Source organism: Melanerpes formicivorus, unplaced genomic scaffold, assembly GCF_026170545.1.
Source record: "Melanerpes formicivorus ecotype bairdi unplaced genomic scaffold, bMelFor1.0.p_v2 SCAF_50, whole genome shotgun sequence".
Classification (NCBI taxonomy): Eukaryota; Metazoa; Chordata; class Aves; order Piciformes; family Picidae; genus Melanerpes; species Melanerpes formicivorus.
This window is the reverse complement of record NW_027142402.1, coordinates 4,614,290-4,640,305: the sequence shown is the minus strand read 5'-3', so window position 1 is coordinate 4,640,305 and position 26,016 is coordinate 4,614,290. Positions and strand designations below refer to the sequence as shown.

At 46.2% G+C, this 26,016-nt stretch overlaps 2 protein-coding genes across 2 annotated transcripts in view; both read left to right on the top strand.

Moving 5' to 3' along the window:
• The window catches only part of SLC22A16 (solute carrier family 22 member 16), a 29,739-nt gene extending 17,275 nt beyond the window's left edge, over positions 1 to 12,464 (top strand). Inside the window, exons 3-8 of the mRNA XM_068160532.1 lie at positions 1,204 to 1,321; positions 3,199 to 3,748; positions 5,662 to 5,789; positions 6,163 to 6,272; positions 6,735 to 6,834; positions 9,286 to 12,464. Of these exons, the coding sequence (XP_068016633.1) occupies positions 1,204 to 1,321; positions 3,199 to 3,748; positions 5,662 to 5,789; positions 6,163 to 6,272; positions 6,735 to 6,834; positions 9,286 to 9,498 (1,219 nt within the window). The 3' untranslated portion in view covers positions 9,499 to 12,464. The remainder of the gene's footprint in view (positions 1 to 1,203; positions 1,322 to 3,198; positions 3,749 to 5,661; positions 5,790 to 6,162; positions 6,273 to 6,734; positions 6,835 to 9,285) is intronic.
• Positions 12,465 to 16,776: 4,312 nt separating this feature from the next.
• On the top strand, positions 16,777 to 25,105 carry DDO (D-aspartate oxidase). Its single transcript, XM_068160398.1, has 5 exons — positions 16,777 to 16,971; positions 19,214 to 19,421; positions 19,617 to 19,725; positions 20,515 to 20,691; positions 23,535 to 25,105. Exons 2-5 carry the CDS (start codon positions 19,250 to 19,252, stop codon positions 24,100 to 24,102), a joined length of 1,026 nt encoding a protein of 341 aa, XP_068016499.1. The 5' UTR covers positions 16,777 to 16,971; positions 19,214 to 19,249; the 3' UTR covers positions 24,103 to 25,105.
• The last annotated feature ends 911 nt before the right edge of the window (positions 25,106 to 26,016 follow it).

Sequence of the window (26,016 nt, the reverse complement as noted above, 5' to 3'; positions counted from 1 at the left end):
CTGAAAGTTGTTATTTTCTGACAGATCCTGGCTGGTGGGAAATAAATCTGTGTGTTCCTCCCATTCCCAATTAACAGATTTCCCAACAGAAGAGCTCTGACAGCTAGGACTCACTGGGATCTCCTCTGGCAGGGACCAGAGCCCAAGTGTGCATGACTCCATGTCAAGGTTGGAGGAAAACAGGAGCTGTTTCAATGTGGTAGCAAACACTCATGGAGAAAAAAGGAAGAAAACCAGCAGACAAGCTCAGAGCCCTGGAAGTCCTCAAACTCTCTGTCTGCATGTAATAGCCACATCTGTGCAAAGTCAATAGTGAGAATCTTATTAGGGAAGATAAATGATTCTGTGCCTTTTGTATTACAGAACATTTGTAGACAGAACCTAATGACTCCTCAGTAGAGCCTTGTATGCCTACTGCAGATTTCTAAGCTTGGTCCCCAGCTGAGCTTCCCGTTGCTAATGTGCTCACTGTCTAGGCACAAGTGGCTCCACTTAATGTAGTTTCTCCTTGAGATATGGGAAGAAGATAAACAAATAGAAGTTCCCTTTTACTAAATGCCCTTCTTTGACACTGGCAGTCACTGTGATTGGGGATGGGAAGCTGGTATTTGGCATGATTTGTTCTGCTGCTAGTGTGCAAGCTTCCTGGACTTCTAGGTTTGTATATGCCTGCACGTGCACTGTGATGCCATCAACAGATTCAGAGGAACTATGTAATTGTTACCTGTTGGGGAATTGAACTCTTAGTAACTGGACAAGGATATGTTACAGAAGCCTTTCATTGCTATCCAAATTGGTTGGTACTTTGGCAAGAGATGGCATGTCTTATCACAGCTAACTTGTGTTAGGAATTAACTAGACACTACTTCACAGAACATACCTGGGAAAAAGAGAGCCTTGCCTACTCTCCTCATAAACAAGCCACAGTAAGTTTTGCAGATTACTTGTGTAGGTGGTAAACTCAAAACTGGAGATGAGCTTAGGGGATGCTCACTTCCACATGTTGCTTCCAGCCAAAAACTGTGAAATGACAAGTTTCATCCACAGGAGCTTCCTCTTTCGTGGAAGTTGAAATTGCTGACAATTAATACAGGTGACTAAGCCCTTGGAGTATCAAAGTAGAGTGTTTACAAACTGCCTCTCTGGAGTTACAGAGAGAATGTTTGTGGTTATTCATCATCTCCTCACTGCTGTGCTTTGCAGGCTGGGAAGACAGCGTGTTATATGGTTCACGAGCGCTGGGCAGTTCGTGTTCGGCATCGCCGTGGCCTTCACGTTTGACTACTACAGCTTTGTGATTGTGCGCTTCCTCCTGGCTATGGTAAGAAAGGATGCTCACCTTGGCTCTTTCTATGTGTCATTTCCTACCCCTTCTCAGGAAAAATCTCCCTTTTTGTTGTTGTTTCCTCCCCTAATTCATTATTCTAAAGCCCCCTCTGTTGCACTTATTTCAGCAGAGCAGGGAGAGTCTGAATGTTCTTGGACCACAGCACTTTTCCTCTTTGAATTAATAGAAAGCCATCTGTGTGAAGCAATGTTTGGTACTTCCTCCATCCCAACCTCTGCTGGACTGGTAATTAAATACCAAGTGTGAACAGCAAACTGGATCCTGCACTGCAGCCACCATTGCATTTCTCCTTCCTGTTAGAAATGGGGTTTATTTTCATTCAGATAACAAATCTATAGCATGTATGGCTTTTATCTCTACCACTTTGCATGGTGGAGGAGAGAGGCACATTTTCTCTTCCATGCATCCCTTTTGGTCTTTTAAGCTACATCTGGAGTACATGAGCAGACCTGTTGAACTCCTAGATGTTTATACTATACTTAAGGGTATTGCAGTGTATGTGTTTATGCATCTCTAGACACATTTGTTTACCTAGATGTGTGATATACATCCAATTATCTGACATACATTCAGTATTTCCACAGGGAAACCAATTTTGAATGACTGGTTTACATTCAAAAGTGTAATATTTGTAGTATTTCACTATATAAGAATAAGAAGAAGAAATAAAGACATTAAAATGATGAGATAAGAAATATTAGCTTAGACACTTGAAAATAGTCTCAGCATTTCTTTCATTCTTGCTGAAAGTGCATTAGTCCAGACAGGATTTTGCTCCTAGGGCTCCCTTTGACTGACCAGAGCTCAGAAGGATTTCCTAGGAGGAAAAACTGCATGGACATCTTAGCCTTGAACAGTGAGAGCATCAGGAGCCCCTCTACTGACTCCCTTGGCTGTCAGTGCTCAGGGCTGGGGTAGTTCAGAAAAGCAAAGAGCTCTGACCAGACCGATGCTGCAGGGTTTAACTGCCCACCGGAGCTCATCCGTGAGATGAGCTTCATCTACCTCTTCATCTACCTCTACCCCCATGCCACTGAGGTCAGTGGCTTCTAAATCAGAGTCTGTTAGCTGGAATATTTTAATCAGAAAAATCAATTAGTTGAAAAAATATTCTGGACTATTTTCTGATCTCGATTGGGAGGTTTTTTTAAGCTGTGTTTGGAAATGTTTTGAGATACCAAGAGTTTAACTGTGGCTAGAGAAGATGAAATATGTGTATCATTGAACATCTACATTCAGGGAAGAAATACTGTCATGCAGAACATGCCAGGAATTGCTTTTGCTAGATGCTGTGTGAGGATCTATAACCACAGATAGGCAATTTTCTTCCAACAGTATTAAAATGTGATTTAATGGGATCATTCAGAAGGTAACTCTCAACACATTTGCACTTCCCTGGCATGCCAGATTATTAATAGTCTCCTTAAAAGCCAAGGTTAAGATCTTCAGAAGTGGCAGTTATTTCAGAGGACCTAATTTTAATGGGTGTCCAGTTTGTGATGTCATTAAGGGACCTGATGGCTGGAGCTGAAGGGCTTAGTGACATCAGCAAATTAGGCTCTTTTTCAGGTGTCTCTTGCTGCCTTGCTCCCACCACAGAGAAGCATCCAAAATCGCTTCACATTTTTTGAATACAGTGCCCAGGCAGTCTGAAGCTTTGAACTTTGTTTCCTGCTGATTTGTTTTCAGGGTTGCCTTTATTTTTTTGTCTGTCAGTGTGGGCCATGCCAGTGCTGTGGCAATTAAGCTCACACAAATGTGGAACACAGCTGTTTGTTTTTACTGCTGTTGTGCCGGGATTGCTGATACAAACCTCACTCTCTTTCTTTTTCTCTCTCCCACCCCCCCAGGTTTCCAGTGGCTATCTGGTTGTGGCTTTTGTTTATGTGACTGAATTTGTTGGCATTAAAGCACGAACCTGGGCTTCTATGCATGTCCATGCTTTTTTTGCTATGGGAATTATGGTTGTGGCACTCGTGGGATTTTTGGTTCGGACCTGGTGGGTCTATCAGATATTTCTCTCTCTAGCAACTCTTCCCTTTGTCTTGTGCTGCTGGATGCTCCCAGAAACACCTTTTTGGCTCCTGTCAGAGGAAAGATACGAAGATGCACAAAAAGTCATTAATGTAATGGCAAGATGGAATAAAGTGAGCACTCCCTGCAGAGTCTCTGAACTGTGCTCAGTCCAACAAGATGACCTGGCCAGTGGTGGAACGGGTGACAATGACACATCCTCAGCAAAGAAGCACAACATCTTAGACCTGTTCTGTAACTGGCAAATTGCAAGAAGGACCATCACAGTCTGGCTGATCTGGTTCACTGGGAGCTTGGGGTACTACGTCTTCTCCCTCAGTTCTGTCAGTCTAGGAGGCAATGAATATTTAAATCTCTTTCTCATAGGTAAATATTTTAGTACCTTATTCTGTTTATGACAGAACTAGAGCATGACATTTAGACATGTTTGGCAGCCAGGTTCTAAACTTTTGTCCATTCAGCTAGGAACCCTGCTTGAAAGTTTCTTGCTAACTGGTCATAAAGTTGACTAACAGGAGTATCATTCACTCCAAATCTCAGTTTCTAAAGGGAAGTAATAATAGCTTCAAACTTATGAGTGTATAGAAGTTGTCTCTGTGATTGTAAAACCATCTTCTGCTTCTCTCCTTCTTGCCTTGCAAGCATACAGCAGATGCACACAAACACCAGAGGAAGCAGACCAGCAACACAAAATTCACACAGCTCTGTTACAGCCCCAAACTGGCAAAATGAGAGGGAAGGAAAAAATATTATTCCTTTAATCAGTTGGAGTCATGATCTCTTTGGTCTGTGCAGGAAATAGATTCATCATTCTCAGAAGCAGGAGGAATTGTAGATTTCTCAGTAGTATAGCTTTAATTGAGTTGCATTCATTTGATGTGGTTGATCTGCCTGTAATCTTCCTCTGGTATGTAAGTTGTTTGTAAGGGCAGCTCAGTGCATTCAAAGCTTGATCCAAAGTTTATTAAGATCAGTGGGAATATTCCATTGCCTTCAGAAGACTCTAGATCAGGCCTGCAGCTCTGAGCCAGCAAAGAATTAAATCATGCTCTTGGCTTTATGCAGCCAGGCGCTCTCAGTGAAGCGAATGTGACTGCTCATGTACATAAGCACATGGAAGGGCCAGGACACTCATGAATTGTTTGTGTTGTCACCTCTAGCATAGTGGTGGTGAAGAGTGGGTGCTGGCATTGCACAGATGGAGTTAGAGTGCACAAATCAACACAGCCACCCCTGCAAAAAATACTTTAGCAGATTGGCAAACACAGGAATTGCAACCTGCTTTGAACAACTCAAGCCCAAAAGATTGTTTCCTGCTGATACAGATAGAGTGATGGGCTGTAAATGCTTGGTAAAGGAATGCAGCATGTTTGTTCAGGGCTGTATCTTCTGTTATTTCATGTTGGACATAGTAGCATTCTTCATAACCAAGTTGCTTTAAAACATGTCTGAACTGGCTGGGGCTCAATATGATTTGTCTAGGGGCAGATCATGTTTATGCAAGGCTTGTGAACTATTCCTAGCCAAATGCCAGTTCCTTTAGAGCTGCACAAGTTTTGCTCTGGGAAGAGACATTAGGAAGAGATGATCTGAGAGTGGGATGTTGGGAACAGCTGTCCTCTTTTTAATGGAGAGGAGAGAGAAAACTGGCAGCTCATTCTCTGTGTTTGGGGAGCTAACTCAGAAAGCTGGACCTGGAGAGAGCCTGCCTGCCTTTTACACGGGGGGGGATTTTGGGCTGCAGCTGGGGGAAGGTGCCTGTGGCTTCAGTTCTGTGTCCAGGTGGAAACTGGCAAATCCTGAGAGGCGTGTCAGGGCAACGCTGGCAATATTCCTTGTGGGCACGCTTAAGCTGCTGATGTGCTTGAAGCAGAAGAGCAGCAAACAAGGAGCTTTCACTCACCAGGGCCAGTGTTGTAAAAGCAGAACCGTGGCCTTGCTGTTCTCTGTAATTTTCCACCCCACAAAGAGCTGGAGCTGCTCTGTCTGTGAAACACTTGTCCTCTTACATCCTCCATTACCACATTTTAGGTCATATTTTCTACCTTATGTCATCATTTCTTGTTACCAAGTGAACTAGCCCAACATGCTGATTATCTCTAGTTTTCACACCTTCATTACCCCCTAGGATTAAATTAATCCACATAAAGAGGGAGTCGTAACGTGAGTATGCCTGTGGCAGGGGGGTTGGAACTAGGATGATCTTTAAGGTCCCTTCCAACCTAAACCATTCTATGAATCTATGTGTCATCATGACTTAAATAATTTCATTCTGACAGGTGCTGTGGAGTTGCCTTGCTACATCATTGCTTGCATTGCAATGGACAAACTGGGAAGGAGAAACACACTCATTCCGTTCCTTATTTTAAGTGCACTGATCTGTGTTTTAATTATGTTCATACCTCAGGTTAGTCACAAATTGTTGGAAGCATTCCTGTAGTTAAAAAAAAAATATATATCAATCTATTTTAAAAGGCTCTTAAGTCAGTAGATGCAGCTGCTCTAAGTCATATAGCTGGTTAAAGGCTGTTTTATAATTGCAACTGCCAGTCTAAGATAGATCTCTGCATTTTCAGGACAGGTTTCATTGTCACTGCTGGAATCAGATGTAGAATGTTCCCAGGGCTTCAGCGAATCAGGGCTGGTAAAAAGTGCTATGGACACCAGCTGCTTACTGAGGCTGACTTTTAGAACAGCAGCATGACTTTGGAAGATCTAAATCAGTTTTGAGAGGGGCGTTATTGCCTGGCGATTCATTTCTTTATGCTCTCTTTCAATAGGATTTCAATATATTAATTATCTTAGCAAACATGGCTGGAAAATTTTCAATAGGTGTGGCATTTGGCCTGATCTATCTCTACACAGCAGAACTGTACCCAACAATTGTGAGGTAAGAGCTGACACCAGTGATGGGTTTTCATGTTGCTTTGCTGCTGTTTGTTCTCCTTCGTTATCCTCCTGTGCCAGACCCAGCAGCTTTTTGGCATCGCTCTTGGTGGCCTGAAAGGCTGCTTCAGGGTTTGCCTAATGTTTGGCTGTCCCATAAATTATTTGTTTGTCATTCCATGCTTATTGATTGGTTTCATTGAGGGACCAGAATACTCAATACGTTATTTATGCCTTTCTGTAAAGCCCTGGTTGTTGATCCTGTGCTGAATGATGCTTATACTTTTAATCTTAATAATAGAAGCAGCTGAATGTCACTGCAGTATAAATTCACACTGGTGTCACAACAGCTTCCTAGTATAATTGGTTAAAGACACATCTCCTACTGATGTTTAAGTGACTGTGCATTCCTAATTGTTTCCTTTATCTGCCAGAATTCTTATCCAACTCCTTGTTTTACGTGCAGATCCCTTGCTGTTGGAAGTGGAAGCATGATGTGCCGTGTAGGAAGCGTGGTCGCTCCTTTCTGTGTGTATCTGAGAAATGTTTGGATTTTCATGCCCCTTGTAAGTATTTATTTCAGTGGTGAATGCTTCTGGGTTTGAAAAGGCATGTGTGTGGCTTGTTTTCTCAGGAGCCAAAAGCAGAACTTCTGTTTTGAAGAGGAAAAGTGAGGGAACCGTTCTTGTCCTGAATTCTGAGTCTCAAAGATTAGCAGCTTTGCATTGCTAGAAGTTTGCAGCTATGGCAAAAGGGAGGCCTTGAGGCACTGAAATCTTCTGAAATGGTTTTGTGATGGAAGACTTAAACTTATGCACTGAATTCAGTATAACATTGATAGCATCAATATCCAAGGCACAGCTACTCCTCATATCCAAGGCACAGCTACTCATATCCAAGGCACAGCTACTCATATCCAAGGCACAGCTACTCCTCATATCCAAGGCACAGCTACTCCTCATATCCAAGGCACAGCTACTCCTCATATCCAAGGCACAGCTACTCCTCATATCCAAGGCACAGCTACTCCTCATATCCAAGGCACAGCTACTCCTCATATCCAAGGCACAGCTACTCCTCATATCCAAGGCACAGCTACTCCTCATATCCAAGGCACAGCTACTCCTCATATCCAAGGCACAGCTACTCCTCATATCCAAGGCACAGCTACTCCTCATATCCAAGGCACAGCTACTCAAATACTAAAGCTTTAGGTGGAGAAGAGTTTATTAGTTCTCTCTAAGAAGTTTGAGTGAGGTTTAAATTGCTGCCCCAGCTAGGGAGAAGGACATGTGAAAAAGGATGGGAAATGTTACTTATTTCTTTATTTAAAGTTTTCTATGGTAGTTGTTGGAAGCTGCTGTACTGGAAGGGTTTGGAATACTCAGAGTTTGACTAAGAACAATGTCAGCTTTCAAATTAAGCCTCTGAAAACAACAATGACCTTAAGCAAATACTCCTGTCAAATTAACTTCAGTGGGGCTTAAGTGTACTTAAATACTTTGTACTAGAGTACACTTAAATCCATCAGCATTTAACTCATTGCCTACAGCAGAAAATGATGGATTAACAGTGGAAAAGAGTTTTGACAAAGAGAGGTGAGACTTCACTATTTTGGAGTGTATTCTACAATATCACTCTTGCCACATATTTATGGTTCCCTCAGTGCCATTACCTCTAGTCCTATTGCTGCTATGATTGGGGTTTTAATTTATCATGGTAAGAGCATCACTGTTTTGTTTTCACTGTAGTTTGTAGCACTTGATGCTATTTTGCTTAGCAAAAACTGTTTTGTCAGCCTCTATGTTTAGTGCAAGTGCAAAAAGAGGAATGTGTGCAACGGTGGCAATTCTGCTCCTCAAGAGAGTGCTTGAGACAAGCTGTCCTTTGGGGGAGGAGGGGAAACAAAGGCTGCATGGTGCAATAATACTCTTCAAGGGAGAGTTAAAGCACCTTTCTGGCTTAGCTGCAGATGGTAGCTGGCCAGTTCTTGTCTCAAGCTCTGTGCAAGAGGCATAGGCATGGTACTTCCAAGTATTCCCTCTCACACGTGGAAAGAAAGTATTAAACAAACAGGACAGACCAGAGAATCAGCACAGGGCAAGATAAGGCTAATACAGTACAGTCATAAAATGGAAAAACACTGAGGCCAGGCAGGATGTGCTGTGTGGAAGCATTTCCATCAAGAGAGATTTGAGTCACTTATAACCTGCTGTTGGAAGAGTATCAGGATTTTAATGCTGCTCTGTGCTTCAGAGGAAGAAAGTATGGACTGCTCTCATTGAACAAGACACAGCAATGAAGGGAAAGGAAGGATATTCCTGGAGCATGTGTGTGCTTCTGTGACTGCCCCACATGATCCTGACCCTTCTGCTTTTTGCGCTGAAGTAAGCTGTACACACCATGGACAAATCCAAGATGTGATCCCACTGCTGCAGATGTCAGTAGATTCCTGCACCCCTAACAGCTCTTTCAAATTGTGTTGGGCAAAGCACTCCTGTTTAGAGTTAGCTCAGGGATTTGCACTTCTGTGGCCCCAGGTCAATGAGCCATACTGAGAAATTCTGTTCTGGCTGTGTGCAGGAGGAACAGGCACACAGGTACAGGAGGAACAGATTCAGGAGCTGAAGTGTGAATTGAGATGACAGGTTACAGGGATATTGGAGCTCTACGAACATGCAGGTAAACAGAAGTGTATGCAGTCCTAGAACCAGTTCTTGAATGCTTACCTGATAGTAGCAATGCCAGACAAAGATCTCTGTCACTTTCTCAGACAGAATTATTCCTCTTTGCACTGAATTGAACCCTTGTGAACAAATCACTTCACCTGCTGTTCATTAATTCTGCTGCATAATCTTTCATTCATGCAACAAAAAAAGGCAAATCTTTTTTACTGTACCTTTGCTTTACATTACAGTTCCTTCTGCTGCACTTTAAATGCACTCTCAAGCAAGATCAAAGATGTGTAACTTGAAAGGCACTTCTACCTTTACAGCTCCTGTTCTTGTTTCTTGCAGCTGCTGGTTGGAATCATGGCTCTTCTGAGTGGAATATTAACAATAATGCTTCCAGAAACACTGGGAAAGCCATTGACTAACACTTTGGTGGAAGCTACAGAAATGGGAAGAAACAAGCAAAGCTGTTCAGAAAAGACTCCTCCAGCACACAGTGGTGCCACGTTGGAAAAGATGGAGATGTTTGGTCAAGAAACAGTCAGCACTGAGAAATAAAGCCAGAGCAAAGTGGCTGTTCCCAGTTGTAATCACTACCTAATTTATAAGGTCTTTTTAGTCAAGAACTGTGACTGTTCTGTAATACCTGTGCCTTTTACTTTGTATCCAGTCTTGCCTTTTTAATAGAGCAGGTAATGAAACCTTTTCTACGTGACTCAAGTACGGCAGAAACTTTGGTGGGATTTCTAAATCCCTTGATAAACTTACCTAGACCTCAGCAATCCTATCTGGCTTGCTGAGACCAGTTGGGAGAGGTTAAATGATGGAACCTACTGATTACATATATGTAAAATAATACACCAACTCTTAGCCTCACATGTTGTGCAATTAGGTTTGTAAACCCACCACTAAGTGCCCTATCCCCCCCTCATCCTGCTGCAGCTGACCTCAAAACATGGTCAGCTCAAGACAGTTATAAATCAAGAGAGAAGCCTTAACACTGCATTGAGTCATATCAACAATGTTAAACTCCTTTATTCTCTTTCCCCCCCCAAGTTTTCTGCTAGAAAAGGTGTGCAATTTCTAACCAAGGATTCTATGGAACAGCTTCTGACTGAAAAAAAACCACCCAAAAAATCAAAAGAGCTAAGTTTGCAGTATGTGCAAATAGTTTGTATATTCATTCTGTTTGAATGGCAAATGTATTTTTGTTTGTAGTTTGGGGGAAAAAAATATAGTTCACTGGATCTGCTGCTGTCTTGGTTCTTTCCAGTTTAGGTAACACTGAAAAGCCTGAAGCCTTTGAAAGCTGTACTCATTCCAGACCCTTACTTCAGTGCTGCCCTTCTCGTTCACTTCAGCTCAGACCTAGCATCAGATTCTTCATCATTTCTAAAAGCTAAGCCAGCAACTTTGCTAAGTGCCTCCATCAAGGCCTTCTCAGTCCTCAGGTGAAAAGACTAGATGAGCTGAGTCTTACTCAGGCTCTCTGCACAGAGATGGATTCAGTTGTTAAGGAATGTTTAGTAGACACGGTATCCACACACCTTGTTTTTTTCCTCACAATTCAGCTCACTTTTTTCTTATACCACACAAAATCAGGTAGAAAAATATAATTGGGAAAAAAAAAAAGATAGCTGGAGACCACTGGTTAATAGAAGTTTATTCTAGTGGTCTTAATCAGTGTCTGTAAATGTCTCACTGTTTCTACACCTTGCATGTGCATCAACACACGGGCTGGTGCAGTGATTCTGCCTTATGACTGTGGACCACAGAATACTGCTAGATAGGAATGAATCATTCCAGGTGCTACTTTTGTGGCTCTCTGTCCCACCTCCCCTTTTTCAGTCCACCTCCAGACAAGGAGGTTTCTTCCTTGCTGGATCTTTATCCATTTCACTTGGTCACCCTTGGTTTGAGGGGAGCAGTGCAGGAACCTTTGGCATGTCGAGGTTCAGCCAACCCTCTCTTTCCTGGGCTGGTTTGAAATCAAGAGGCTTTGTCACCCTGGATAGGTACTGTTATGTTAGCTGGTATGATCCCATGAAAACAACTCTTTTTCTTGTTTACTTCTTTGCCATGTGTCCCAAAATAAGACATCTGTAGATAAATCTCTGTAAATAAGCATTCTCTATACTGGCCATTGGCATGTGCTGCCCAGGGAGGTGGTGGAGTCACCATCACTGGAAGTGTTTAAGAAAGAGACTGGATGAGGCACTCAGTGCCATGGTTTAGTTGGTTAGATGGTGCTGGGTGATAGGTTGGACTTGATGATCTCAAAGGTCTTTTCCAACCTGGTTAATTCTGTATATGCTATAGAGCTTAATGAGCAGAGTTTTCAATTCTATCTGCATAGTCATATTAGTTTCAATGACCAGAATAATGGTTTACATCCCCTTGTAAAAGACTTTGTCTTTCACTCACTGTCCTAAAGTGTCAAGCAGCATTTTCATCCTGGTATTAGGGTCAGTCTATGAGGACTAACATGCTTCAAAGCAAGCAAAAATTAGCAAGTTTTAAGTCCAAGGAGTTTGTGTGATAAATACAAAGAAAGCAGAAAGGAGTCTCTATGCTCCTTTCAATTCTGTGGGTGTTCCAGTATTTGCAGAGGAAAACCTCCAAAGAGAGCTGCATAGAATAGTGTGGCTTCTGTCCAGGCACATGAATTCAGCAGGAGCATGTGCTCAACCTTCTCCACATGAGTAATCACATCATTATTCAGAATGAAAGTCTGAAAGCAGACTTTGATGACTAAAGATAAGATTACTCACATGCTGTGGTTTTTTGTTTTGCTGAAGAGCAGACCCAGTATTCTTCCACTGCTCTCAGATTCCCCCCTGTGCTTCCCAGAGCAGAGTAACTCTCCTTATCTGCAAGATCTGCTGCCAGGCCCTGCCTGCCCTGCCTTAAACAGGGGTTTAACCGTGTTAAAAGAGAAAACACCATGCAATACACCTAACAAGGAATTAAACTGGTGGTGTCTGGCATTACAACCACCCTCCCCACACACAGAGCTCCAAGTGATTGCATTCTTTCAGGGTTCTTTCACACTACTACTCCTTCCTTTATTAGTACAAAGCCTTGTCTAAAGCCTGCTGGGAACAGTACAGTCTATTTCTAACAAGACACTACATAGTAAATTATTTTTCCCCCCATTTCCTTACTTGCCAAATAACTGTTTGGTGGTTACCCTTTTAAGTACAGACAATGCATGTTCTATACTCCTTCAACTCAAGGAATTCAGGACCTGGTCATCTATAATCAGTATACATAAGATAAAGGCCAAAACCCCCAAGAAACAAAACTTTAAATGCACACAGAGACTGAGCAACTCTTCCAGGCTGAAATTGAGTGATGGCTCTAAAGGACAATGGGGCTTGATGGCTTTTAACTTCAAAAGCCCATTTTTCCTGTCCCTAAAGTCAGTTGGTATTTGTTTTTTGATTCAAATGAGACCTGAATTTCCTTGAACTAATGATGTTAATTTTTTTTCCCCCTGGAAATAAAATGTTTATTGGTCTACAGGTACCTCTTTTGTGCTTCTATATACAAACAGCTTAGAGAATGCCTTGGGCTATCCTCTTCTTCAACCTGAAATCTGTAAAAAAAGGCAACAGCATATATCTCTTATGTCTCTAGGATCTCTGTTTGCTTGGTTTTCCCATATGGACACAAAGATGTTTAGCATTAGTCATACATCATAAGCGTGGCATAGACAGGGTGAGTTGATTTCTTGCTCTAATATATTCAGAGATTATCTAAATCCTTTTGCCAGAACACACTGAGTCTGAGGACAAATACTTCTGTTCCTGTGAGGTATATTTCCCCTCATTGCTCATAAAAAGAATTGTTTTGTCATGGTTTCTTATCCCAGCCCTTAGGTTCTTCTATCTTTGTATTTGTCATCTCCATCGTAGTCCAAATTCATTGTGCTGATCCCTGTCTTGGGAGTTGCATCATGGCTTTAGGAGACACTGGCTTAGAATCTTTAGCTATCTGTCTTAATTGCTGGTCACTTGCACAACAACAAATGGTTCTGTCCTAAATTTGGTATCATATTGCATTAGAGACTGTTGTAGTTTGCTAACTGTGACTTCCTTATACAGGAACTGGAATGAGCAGACAGTGCAAGAAAACTGAGAGTGGCAGCAATTTATAGCCCTGTTCTGTGTGATCTGTCCCCTTAGCCCTTCTCAGCAAGCTGTTTGTTTTCCCCTTTCCTTAAGTCTTCCTTCATTTTCCCTTAAATAAGTGCAAATTTCTCGATTTCCCCATGCATATTTCATCAATCTGATGTTTTCTGAGCAGGTTACACCCATCACTTGGCTTCAGCAGTCATCATTTTAGTGGCTTTATATGTGCTTGCCAGATGATTTAGGTTCCTCCCTGAAAGTAACCCGAGTGAATGGTTCAAATACTTGTCTGCTAAGGCTGAGAAGTTTGAACCACCCCTGGTACAGTGATATCAAGAGCACTGAGCTCCATCAAGCTGAGAAAAATCAAGAATTATCTACCTCTCAGGGGGAAGTACCCTGGTTTTAATGTGACTGATCTATGGAAATGATTGCAAGAGAGGTTTGGAGACAAAACCAGATCTTTCAGAGCAGGTTTATGAGTAACCAGAAGTAATGAGGAATACCTCATTTAGTGACAACCCAGCTCGCCCCCCCTCTGCATTGCTGCCTAACAGACATTTGGATGCTGCTCAGGTGTTTGTTGCAGATGAGTAAGATCAAGCCACGGAGTGCTCACAGGCATCTAGTTATTAGTGTTGCCTCATGAGGTTCTGTGTGGAGAGGAACTGACTTGCATGGGAACTAGAAGAGAAACACTTAGAGGTGATCCCTGGGAAGATTGCACAGTCTCCAGGCCAGTGATGAGAATGAAAAGCAGTTTTGAGAGAGGTGATTGTGAACACAACAAAAGAACCAGGGATAAGTGGCCAATCCCTCAGTAAATGTTTTTCACAAAGCTTTTTCCAGCAGGAATGTCAACAGTGCTGGTACCCTCCTGAAACTGAGAGCATTCCCTGGGAAGTAAGTGAATAACACAGGGAAACAGCAAAATGAGCAGCACCTAAACCCCTCTGCTGAAATGGTAGCTTACCAAGGCCACTGATGTTTGACTTCATATCCTTCTTAAGATGGTAAACAGGCCAGCACACTGTGTTTACAGAGGACATTGCTTATAGTTACTGCTCTGTACACAAAGCAAAGGGAACGCTGAGAGCAAAGGAAACACTTAAGCAGTGTTCTGGGTGGGTTAGTGGTGAGCTGGGATGCCCCTGCCAGTCATTGTTCAGACACAGCTCCAAGTACCATCAGGGCTGTGTTTGTTCTGTGCCAGAAGGCTGGCACACTCTTCCTGAGTGACTCAGGCAGAGGATACAATAGCCACACACAACTGATACACAGAGTTTGTCAGGAGTGCTCTCGAAATACAAACAGGTGAATGTTGCACTTGGGGTGTATTTTGCCGATCATTTGTTAGTTCCAGACGACACAATACATGAAATACACCTACCCAAACAAACATCCACAGGGGTCTTTAGGAGTGGGGCTGTTATGCACAGCTTTTGGTCTGTCCTTGTGCTTTTCCCCATCTTGCATGAAAGAGCACCAACTTCTGCAGCAGAAGACTTCTCAGGTTTGAAGGCCTCAGCACTGATCTTCATTAGTGAGGGCTCTGGGGAATAGACCACAGAGTCTTCATATTCTGCTGTGCATTGCAGGGGAGAAAAACAATGGCAGCATTAAAGAGTTGAAATTGTTTCTCCTTATGGACACCTGCATGGATAAACAAACATTTGTGGTGGGAAGCTGTAAATCTAGGTTACACAGAAAAGGACAAAGCTTTTACTTCATCCTAAAATAGGGTGTACCCTAGTTAGGGGCTCTTCAGTAAGACACACAGTGTTCACTGTTCCAAAATACTTTAGCCTGTGGAAGAGGAAGAGTTTCTTAATGAAATTACTGTAAGAGAGGGGGTCCCAAACCAGCTTGCATTTCTTGAGTCTCCTTCTCAGGAAAAGACACACTGGGAATGTCCTGAAACAAATATCCAACACAGAAGATTTCAATCTAAGTAATTCAAATGCTGCAAAGTTATAAACAACGAGTGGTAGAATCTTGGGAGGAGAAGCAGCAGGCAATTTTTATCTTAGCTGGCACTGCAACCTCTGTTTACATCTGAAGGATCTTTTCCCTAGGTGAAAGGATCCTCTCCAAAGCTGTTGCAGACACTCTGCAGTGACTTAGAATAGTGCACATTTTACAATCAATACACCAAGTCCATCGACCATTTCATTTCTAAGCAAGCAAACCTTCTCTGTTCCTCTGCTTCCTTCCATGTCTTATTCAATACCCTAATTTTAGAACTCTCAGAAAAATCAGGCTATTATTCCTTGTTCCTTTCACTATTAAATGGGGAAAAAAAATATACTAAAAATGATGCATCTAAAAAGGTCAGTGGTTACAAATGTGCAATGCATCCTGCCTTTAGTTGTACCAAGTGAGAACACAGCTAGTCTAGGAGACAGGAACAGCTGGCTGTGTGTTCTGCATGCTGTTGCTGTATGCACAGGGGCCCTTCAGGACTGTATCTAAAATGTCTATGTAGAAAAGGCACCTGCTTGGAAGAGGAAAATAGTGTTCCACAGAGCTGGAGGGAATGGTCTGCAAACAACGATCACGGGACAAACACTCAGGTCATCAAGTTAGCCAAAATATCCTGCCCATGGTAAATGGCTCAGAGTCACAGAATCACCAAGGCTGGAAGAGACCTCAAAGATCATCAAGTCCAACCTGTCACCACAGACCTCATGACTAAACCATGGCACCAAGTGCCACATCCAGTCCCCTCTTGAACACCTCCAGGGATGGGGACTCCACCACTTCCCTGGGCAGCACATTCCAATAGCGAACCACTGTCTCAGTGAAGAACTTTCTCCTCACCTCCAGCCTAAACTTCCCCTGGCACAGCTTGAACTGTGTCCTCTTGTTCTGGTGCTGGTTGCTTGAGAAAAGAGACCAACTCCCTCCTGGCTACAACCTCCCTTCAGATAGTTGTAGAGAGCAATAAGGTCACCCCTGAGCCTCCTCTTCTCCAGGCTAAACAACCCCAGCTCCCTCAGCCTCTCCTCACAGGGCTGTGCTCAAGGCCTCTCCCCAGTCTTGTTGCCCTTCTCTGGACACCTTCAAGTGTCCAAATGTCTTTCTTAAACTGAGGGGCCCAGAACTGGACACAGCACTCAAGGTGTGGCCTAACCAGTGCAGAGTACAGGGGCACAATGACTTCCCTGCTCCTGCTGGCCACACTATTCTTGAGTCAAGAAGCCCAGCTACAGGGTCCCATCCTGGTGATGCTGCAGACAGGTTGGTTTGGTCAAACTTGTGTTTTGCAGCTGGGGAAAAGGAAAAAAAGGTTCATGCCGACAATCCTGCTGGCTGTGTTTGCCGGGTATTTGCAATGTAGAGGATTTTCTCCTCCCCTCCACCCCGGGATGACCACGGATACACCGTGTTCCTGCCGCCCTGGCTGCCAGCCCAGCTGCTCCAGCGCCGCGGCGCTCTTAAGGCAGCTGCACCAACTTCGAAAAACGTAATTAATTGCTTGTAAGGGGCGGGCGGGGGTAAGGTGAGAGCAAAACAAACAACAACCCAACCAAAGCAAACAAACAAAAACCCCCCAAACCAATATATTCTTTACAGGGCAGCGGGGGCCTCTGGGTCCTGCTCTAATCAAAGATGAAAGTTGGGAGCAGCGGCGCAGGGCAGCGCACACGGGCAGCCGGAGCTCTCTCTCCCGGGACCGCTGCCAGCGCCGGAGACCGCCTCTGCCCGGGACAAACGGCCCCTTCATTAGCGGAGGGACGGGGGCTGCCTGCTCGGGAAGCAGCCCCGGGCAAAGCCAGCCCCGGGCAAAGCCAGCCCCGGGCAAAGCCAGCCCCGGCCCCGCCAGCGCACCCCAGCTTCCCGGGACTGTGGCTCCTCCAGGCAGCCCCGGGGGCCTCGTCCTCCTCCTCACCACCAGGTATTGCCTTCTCTCCCTGCTTGTTTATTCTGTGTGGACCGTACTTGGCAGTCGAAGAGGGAGTGAGAGCTGTTGGGTGCCGCAGCCCCTTCGCCGCCGAGGGCGGGGGAAGGCTACCGCAGGGAGCTGAGCGCCGCCCTGGGGACTTTCCACAGGGCACAAAGCAGCTCTGGAAGCTCAGGCAGGGAGCGGCGGAGGCCACACACCGAGCGGTGTCTGCAGTGCATGCGGGCGGCTGGCACGGCCGCTCGGGGCGGGGAGCCACGGGGCTTGGCCGGGTGTGTGAGATCCTCCCTGCCCAAGCTCACCTTGTCCCCAAACCCTCATCTTCTCCCTGCTCCCCACACAGAGGCAATAGGCTCAACAGCCCTCACCCTACAGGGGACAAGGGCCACAGTCCTCTCCAAGTTTAGGAGGAAAGGGGAAGCAGCACTCGAGGTGTAGGTGCTGTGGGTGGAGGTTACTAGAGCTAGTGGCTGATAGAGTAGGTATAACCTACCAACCTTTAGGAGGTATTTCCCGTGCATGCTTGTGCTAAAAGCTATCTGAAGGATTAGTTGAAGTCTGTCTGGTAGTCTTGGGGTCTCCTGTGAAGTCTGTCAATGGTCATATATATTGCAGAAGGCTGAGGGGATCCCAAGGAACCTCCAGAGTCTCTTGTTTGGTGAAGAGAGAACATCCTCACCTTCTTCCTGTGGCAGGGCCTGAAAGTACATCTCACAGAGCAGCCCAAGTGACAAGAAAGGGACTGGGACAGAGTCAAAAGGTCAAAATCAAGTTCCACCCTGCAGCAAACCCTGCAGGAAGGAATCAAGCTTCATGAACTACCTTTAGCAAAACTCCTCTCTGGGGTCTAGTAAAGGGAAGCAGCATGGAGGGTGCTTGTAAACTGGGGAAGTGAATAACCAGAAGTGTAATCTGCAAAAAAAAGGAAAGGATAAAATGCTCCAGGTCAGGCACAGACGGAGGTGGTGGCTGCAGTCCCCCCAGAGGACAAGGAACTCCTTGGCAGCTCAGAAAAGCTGGAGCCTTTGCTCCCTGACTGCAGGCTTCAGGTGATCCAGAAAAACATTTCAGCATTTAAATATGGTGAGAGTTACTTTGGAAAAACAAAACCAACCACACACACCCCACAGGACTTTAGTTACTTCCTGTTGATCAATTTCCTGGTCACTTTCAGTGGGGCTTGTTCAGCTGCTCCTTTGGGCAGTAAACGTGCTGAGTCAGCTGGGTTGTGACCCTGGCAAGGAGCGGCCAGCTGCAGGGAAGCACACACGTGGAGCTGGGCCACAGGGAGAAAAGGGCAGGGCAAGGGGCCATGCCTGCAAGAGATATGCCCAAGCCATAGTGCTCTGCAGCTTTTCCAGCTGGGAGATGCCCTTTACCCAGGGCCTAAGGAGCAAGCTGGAAGGACCATAGGCCAAGAGGCTGTGGTGGCAGCTTGCAGAGGGTGTGCAATGTTCCTCTGTGTGTGTGCATGTATGTGTGCTGGGAGTCAGTGTGTTTATCCATATTGATCAGTTGTCCCCTTCTAGGATGACATTGAAGATTAGTGGCACTCAGTGGTGGTGCACAGCTATGAGGCAAGAAAGAATACAGACATAGAATCATAGAATTGTTAGGGTGGGAAGGAACCTCAAGGATTGTCTAGGTCCAACCCCCCTGCCATGGCAGGAACACCTCACTCTAGATCAGGTTGCTCAGAGCCACATCCAGCCTGGCCTTAAAAACCTCCAGGGATGAGGCTTCCACCACCTCCCTGGGCAACCTGTGCCAGTGTTTCATCTGGCAGCACACCGTGTCCTGAGCTGCAGGGGGTGGAAGATTGAGTCACATCACAAAAACATTGCAGTATTTGTAACAGTTATTTGTTCTGGCCTGATAGGAGCAGGAGAGAGACTGGGATGGGCAGCCAGGTAACTATCAACCAGGAGCTGCATGCCACTCACCAGGCAGGTGCCAAGCTCCAAGTCTTGCCCAGGATGAGGCACCTCCTGGAGTAGCAATCAGCAGTTAGAGATGCTGAGGAGTGGAGTGGAGCTGCTCCAGGACATAAAACAAGGCAGAGGGAGGCAAATACACAGACTCCTGGGGCTCCTGGGGACACTGTGCGCTGCCAGGAGAGTGTGGCAGCCTTGGATGCCCATGAATCTGTCCAAGGTCATGCTGGCAGGTAGAGGGGCCCAGGATGTGTGTCCAGCAGGGCTGTTGGTGACATGGGTTATGTTATTTCCAAATGCAGGCAGGTAACTCTCTCCTCTGACTCTGCACCCCGGGGATGGCAGCGCCCAAGGTGGCAGTGGTCGGCGCGGGAGTCATCGGCCTGTCCACAGCACTCTGCATAGTGGAGGCTTGCCCCAGCTGCTCTGTGGCTGTCCTCTCAGAGCAGTTCAGCCCCAACACAACGAGTGATGTTGCAGCTGGGATGCTCATCCCTCACGCCTACCCAGGTGCGTGCAACCTGCCATGGCGTCGCCCATGGCACCTCCTGCGGCTGCAGGCCTCTGTGCAGCAGTACACAGAGGGTCAGGACAAAAAGTGCCATGACCTGTGCTCCCCTTCTCTCTTGTCTCCTCCACACTGGCTTGTGTGCTTCTCTTCCTTGCCATGCTGCTCTCTGCATGTCTGATTTTGTTCCCCTGCAGGCACACCAATCCACGTGCAGAAGCAGTGGTTCAAAGAGACCTTCACTTACCTTTTTGCCATCTGCAACTCAGCAGAGGCATCAGAGGCTGGCATTCACATGGTTTCTGGGTAAGTATGGCCCCTGGAGCGGCTGTTGGTATGTTTGTTCTGTGTGGTGGAGCAGGCAGAGGGGGTTTTCCATGTGGAGTTCAGGGTTATTCCCTTCGTGGAGGAGCTCTTATTACCATATTCCCAAGACAGTGCACTGCAGCTGTTCAGGTATGATGCATTTTCAAGCAAAATTCCCACACAGGTGTGCACAGAGAGACCATCCAAGACTGGCCAGCACCAACATTTTCCACACTGTCACCCATCAGTTTCTTGCAGCAATGGTGGTCTTCTTAGGGCTGGGTCTGTAGGATCCTCAGCAGCTAGGTAAAGGGATTTGGTCTGGGGAGTGTGTTAGGAGTGTTTTGTGCTGCTTATTATGTACACAGAAATTCACCTCGTGGGAATGTTGAGGCCAGGCACTCTGTAGCTTCAGGGGATACCCAACAAATAGTGACCAGGTGTGCAAGTGGCCCTGTATGAAAGTCCAGCCAGGGTGGCTGCAGCCATGGTGGGGACACTGTGTGAGGGGGGCTTTGTAGTTCTGCAGCTGGAAGTGCATACAGCTGTAGTTTACTGTAGTACAGCTGAAAGAACTTCAGTTTATTTACCCCAGTGTGTCCCCCTCAAGCTTGGCTTTGGCAGCCCTCTGCCAGTTTGTCAAGGCTGGCAGCAATGTTTCCCTGCTGCTCTTAGCCTTGCAGAGCCAGACTGATGAGTGGGAACAGCTTCCTGGGTTGCTGGGTTTGTGCTAAGATTGCCATGGCACACAACATGCTATGTTCTGCAGCTTTTTCTCTGTCTTTCTAGGTGGCAGATCTTTACAGACACTCCCAAGGAAGAGTCACCTTTCTGGTCAGATGTTGTCCTGGGATTTCGACCCATGTCCAAAGCAGAGCTCCAGAAGTTCCCACAGCACCGCTTTGGTCAGGCCTTCACAACACTGAAGTGTGACTGCCCACCCTACCTGCTGTGGCTGGAGAAAAGGTTGGTTTTGCTACAGGCTTGGCACTCAGAGAAACCCATGCAGAGGGCCTGGAGGTGAGCCCTAGGACTGCTGGAGAAGCTTATGTTTGAACAAAACAGGGAAGGGGCTGTTTCTCACGGGGGAAAACGCAGCAAGCTCTTCCCTGGGGAGAAGCACAAGAAAGAAACACCCAATTTTTCCAGAACATGGACAGCCCCACTTATGCAATGTCCACTTTTTATAGCACTGTGGCTCTGCAGTGGGGCTTAGAGTGGCAACACCTCTGGGAATAAGACTGGCATAGCCACAGAGGCCATACCTCACCAGGCAGACCTTGAAGGTACATTGGGAACCTGCCATGTCCAGGAGGGGGTTGGTCTCTTCCCCCAGGCAACCAGCACCAGAACAAGAGGACACAGTCTCAAGCTGCACCAGGGGACATTTAGGCTCGAGGTGAGGAGAAAGTTGTTCCCAGAAAGAGTTATTTGCCATTGGAATGTGCTGCCCAGGGAGGTGGTGGAGTCCTCATCCCTGGAGATGTTCAAGAGGGGATTGGATGTGGCACTTGAAGCCATGGTTTAGTAGTCATGAGGTGCTGGGTGACAGGTTGGACTTGATGATCTCTGAGGTCTTTTCCAACCTTATTGATTCTATGATTCTGTGATTCTAAAATGTGTGGGTACTCCTCCTTTGCCAACTTCCCACATTATATCCCTCTGCTCTTGAAGGGACCCAACCCCTGGGACGAGAGCATGTCTGGGAATATGGCTGATCTGTGAAAACTTTGCACTTAGGAACTGGTCAACAATTGGCAATTGGAGGAATTTCTTAATCCAGTCAGGAGAAAAAAGGTCAAATAGCATCATCTCAGTACAAAGCTTTTGGAAGTGTTTGCCTGCATGAGGTGGGGCTGCACTCACTCTGAGGAGTTGTGGCTTCAGAGTTCCTGCCTGGATTGAGTTGAACATCAGAAAATTTGCCAGCTTCCAGTTGCCCACCAAAATATGTGGATTTTGGAGAGCTGTAGGAGAGTCAGGGTGCAGGCCTAAAGAGGTTCTGCCAGCTGGGCTATAGCATTTAATCCAGTTAAGTGAGAAGTCAGCTGTCTCTGCTTGAGAGAAAGCAATAGCTGCAAGCTGATTTCAGGTTGAGTGGAGAGATGTGCACTGACACCGTGGTACAAATTGTCAGCTGGTGGCTTGGATGCCTTTCATCTTGTGCAGAGCTGCAAAGAACCATTCCTTGTCTCAGCAGCCAGCCAGGCTGAGAGCACTCCAGTGGCACCAGTGCCGTGTTGGACCTGTGCTGTCTCCTTGGTGCACATGCTCTGTCATGTTTCATTGCCCTAGCTGAATGGGAAACTCCTGCTGAAGCATAATTAAGTTGTACAACCTATTTCATGTCTGCCATGCCATCCCTGCTCTCTCCTTTTTCCTGCTGCAGCCTTCTGGTTTCTCAAAGGATGGAGTTTAATAAGATGATCAAGCTCTTTTCCTTTCTTTTCTCTCTGGTGGTGAGAAATGAGAGCATATCAAACATGTAACTAATTCTCAACTCCCTAGTGACCTGAGCAGTATTTATAGACCATTCTCCTGGCAGTCCACCAGGTACATTGGTTTTGTGCCCATCTTGCTGGTCCAAAATGGACTTTGGGATGTTTCCTGCTTGCTTGCTCTCACTCGACTTCAGGAGTTTTCCTCAGCTTTTTTTACTGGTGTGTTTTTGATGACAGAGTCTCAATTACAATGCTTATGATGAGCTCTCCCAGCCTTCTGCCCAGCCAAAGCTGCTGCATGAGACCTCCCCTCTTTTTCCCCCAGCCAGCCTCAATGTCTTGCTGCACCCAAACTGCAGTCCCCAGAGCACCAGCTGTGTCCTAGATCCTCAGCACACTTCCTCCTTTATGGGAAACCACTGCCTTTGTAGCAGTGTTGGTCACTTTGCCAGCTGCCAGCACATTACCAAGGACAGGATTTCCCACTTAGTGCATCATCATCATCATCACAGATCTATCTCCTCATTCACTGATGCTAAAACAGCCACTAAAGACTCCCAGCACCTGGATCCAGCTGGCAGCATGCAGTGACTCCACCTCATGCCACTGGTTTTTTTTCAAGGGAGAGGGGCTTCAAGCTTTAGGCAAGTTCATGTTGGCATTTAGCTTGAAGTTTAGCTCAAAGACAAACCTCAAAGGGTGAATTTTGCTGAAGGGCAGACATGGATGTGCGGTGCTCTGAGCTGTCCTGGTTGATTCCAGGCTGCTGCTCTTGAAAGGTGTGGGTCTCCTGGGGGTCCCATGCCACATCTGCCCAGCCTGCAGGGACGCCTTGGGTACCTCAGGGCTTTGTAGATGATACTAGATTGCTAGGTGGCTCCTGGTGCTGGAGGGTGAGTTGGAGATGAATGTGATGGTGTAGTACACGAAGAAGAGTGTAGTACAACAGCACTGTCAAGTTAAGTTGGGGAATAAATCTGCTATTTTTCAGCTTGCTTGGGCTGTTACAGCTTGGTATGTGCTAGAAATGAATCAGTGAGACCTTAGAGGTCCTTCCCAACTGAAACAATTCTATGATTCTACAAGGACCTGCTTGCCTGCCTGCCTAGGGTCTTATGCCAGACCCTTCTCTAACAGATCAAGTTGCTGTATCTTTTTCAGCCCAAACAAGCTAAAAAACCCACCAGCTGCCATGAGACCAAATGACAAACAGAGCCCCCATGGCGTTGTCTCTGCTGCTGTTGAGTCGTGATCGGCATGTTAAAGACCACCAAAGCACATTTACTTAATGTGCATAATAATTGCCTTGAGGGTTTAGGGGTTTAGTTTCTGCCTCACTTCTGCAGATTTGGTTTTGTTTGTTTGCAGGTTGCAAGCAGCTGGAGTCCAGATGCACACCAGAAAAGTTTCAGACCTGTGGGAGCTGCACAGCGAGTACGACGTCGTCGTCAACTGCGCTGGCATTGGAGCTCACCGGCTGGTGGGGGATGAGAAGCTCTTCCCTGTCAGGGGTCAAGTACTGAAGGTTCATGCACCTTGGGTCAAGAACTTCATCCGGGATGGGGATGGCTCCACTTACATCTACCCAGGGATACACAGGGTAACCCTAGGGGGAACCAGGGAAAAGGACAACTGGAGTCTCGCCCCTGACCCTGGCACTACCAAAGACATCTTCGACAGATGCTGCTCCCTTGAGCCCTCGCTGCAGGGAGCTCAGGATGTCAAGGTGAAGGTGGGCCTGAGGCCATCCAGGCAGAGTGTGAGACTAAACAGAGAGGTCTTGAGCCAGGGAGGAGTTAAGCTCCTGGTGGTCCACAACTATGGGCATGGGGCAGGTGGCTTTTCTGTGCACTGGGGCACAGCCCAAGAGGCTGCTCGCCTGGTGGGAGAGTGCATTGCTGTCCTGCAAGGCTCCTCCTCAAGGGCCAAGCTTTGAATCCTAGGGGCTCTTTTCCCATCTAGAACAGGCTAGTGTTGCATTTCCAAGTAGCAGCTTTGGACTTTTTATTGGGTAGAAGGAACCTAAGATAACAGCTTCTGCTATTACAGATGCTCAGTGGTATCTCACCTGGCTTCTGCCACCTTTGAAAGGCATGATGGAAGGAGCAGAACTGCACACAGTACTCATGATGGGGGGGTAAACCTTGTAGTTAAGTGATGACATCTCTCTTCCCTTCCTTATTTTCTTATCTTAAATTGCTTTGTAATCAGTAACAAGCTTTTCACAGACATTTGAACAGAAATTCCTAATCCCAAGTCATCTGTCCTGAATGGTACCAGCTGGTTCAAAGCATCAGAAGAACACTGGCACAGGGGAGAGGATTAACAGTGGAAGGTCATGAAACCTCCACAACTTCCCATGCTGATGAGAGGTGCATTTAAAGGAAGACTCAGCTGTCACCTGTGCAAAGTATTTGATCCTTGTGCCATTTTATCCCATACGTGTGCAGACAAAACTGGCCCTAGCGGAGCCATCTCCTCTTTACCAGCACTTTCCGATCCACAGTGAGCCAGGACACAACCCTGGCAGATGGCAGTCAGCAGGGCAGGGAACTTCAAAGGGGTAATTGTGGCATAGACAGGGAACTATTATACTCTGAGCCATTTGCATCAGTCCTTGAGACTGCAGACAGCAGAGGGGCTGCATGGCAGATTTTTAGCGATTGAGCACAAAAACAGTAGTTTTGTGCAACAGGGAATGTTGCTGATTTTCATTGCAGAAACAAAGCTGTGAGGACACCTTGTCCTGATCCAGGCTTTTGCCCCTATTTAAAACAAATTTGTCCAATTCCTGAAGAGAAAAAGAACAAAACCCCCCCCAGGAAAATTGGCATTCACCGTTCACTACAAATCTTGTCCGGTCGGAATTCTGCTTGAGATAAACTTCCTTGTGGTACATTCGAGTTAATTTGGAATAAATGTAGTAATTAGAGAGACAATCGTGGCCTGGAGTGACGTTCTCATAACTGTCTTCTGTCTGTGTTGCTGTGAGGCTTTGCTTTCTCCTGCTTCGTTCCCGGGTTCCCACCAGAGGGGGATGTTGGATCGAGCAGTCCCTGCAGGAGCCCAACACGCTCTGTCTCCAGGAGCAACTGCAGCGATGCTAACTCAGTCAACTCCCACACACTTAGAAGGCTTGGAGGGCTCCGGTGCTGCTGTAGGGGCTTAAAACAATCGCGGATCAGTAAGAGAGCTGCAAAATGTCATGGGGAATGCTTAAAAAGGAGAAAAGAAAAGGATGTTGAGGAAATAGCTTCTGGTGTGCTGCTCCCTTCACATTTCTGTGGTTAATAAATAATCCTAGACAAAGTTGTTGCTATAGCAGCACTTCCCTGAGCTTTTCCCCCACCAGAAGACTGGAGGGGAAAGCACTGTTTTGGATAACCAAGTGTCCTCAGATCCCCAAGCTGCAGGGACTTTGGACTCCCCCATCCCCTTGAGCTGTGCCTGGGACTGATAGCTCACGGGGGATCCCTGTGGAGCTACAGCCTGGACCATGAGCCCACTGCTTGTCCTGGCTCCTGGCAAGGCCACACACCACTCTGGCTGCCTCAGCAGGGAAAAAACTTTCCTGAAAGTGCAAAGCTTCATGAAAATGGTATTTCCAAAGAGTTTCAAGGGAAGCTTTTCCCTGAGTTTTGTTTTGCTTCCTTTGAGAATGTCTCACAGCACTGACGGCTGCCAGGGCTAGGAGGCTGCCATCCTCATGTTGCTTTGCTCCTCTTCATGTCCCTTATTTAGCATGGGACAATGTATTCCTTGCACTGCCAGAGGCATGCACCATGTGCTTCTGTCACTGTCACCTGTGCTGCTTTTTGTTTAACCTCTTCAAAGCCTCATTTGGCCAGCT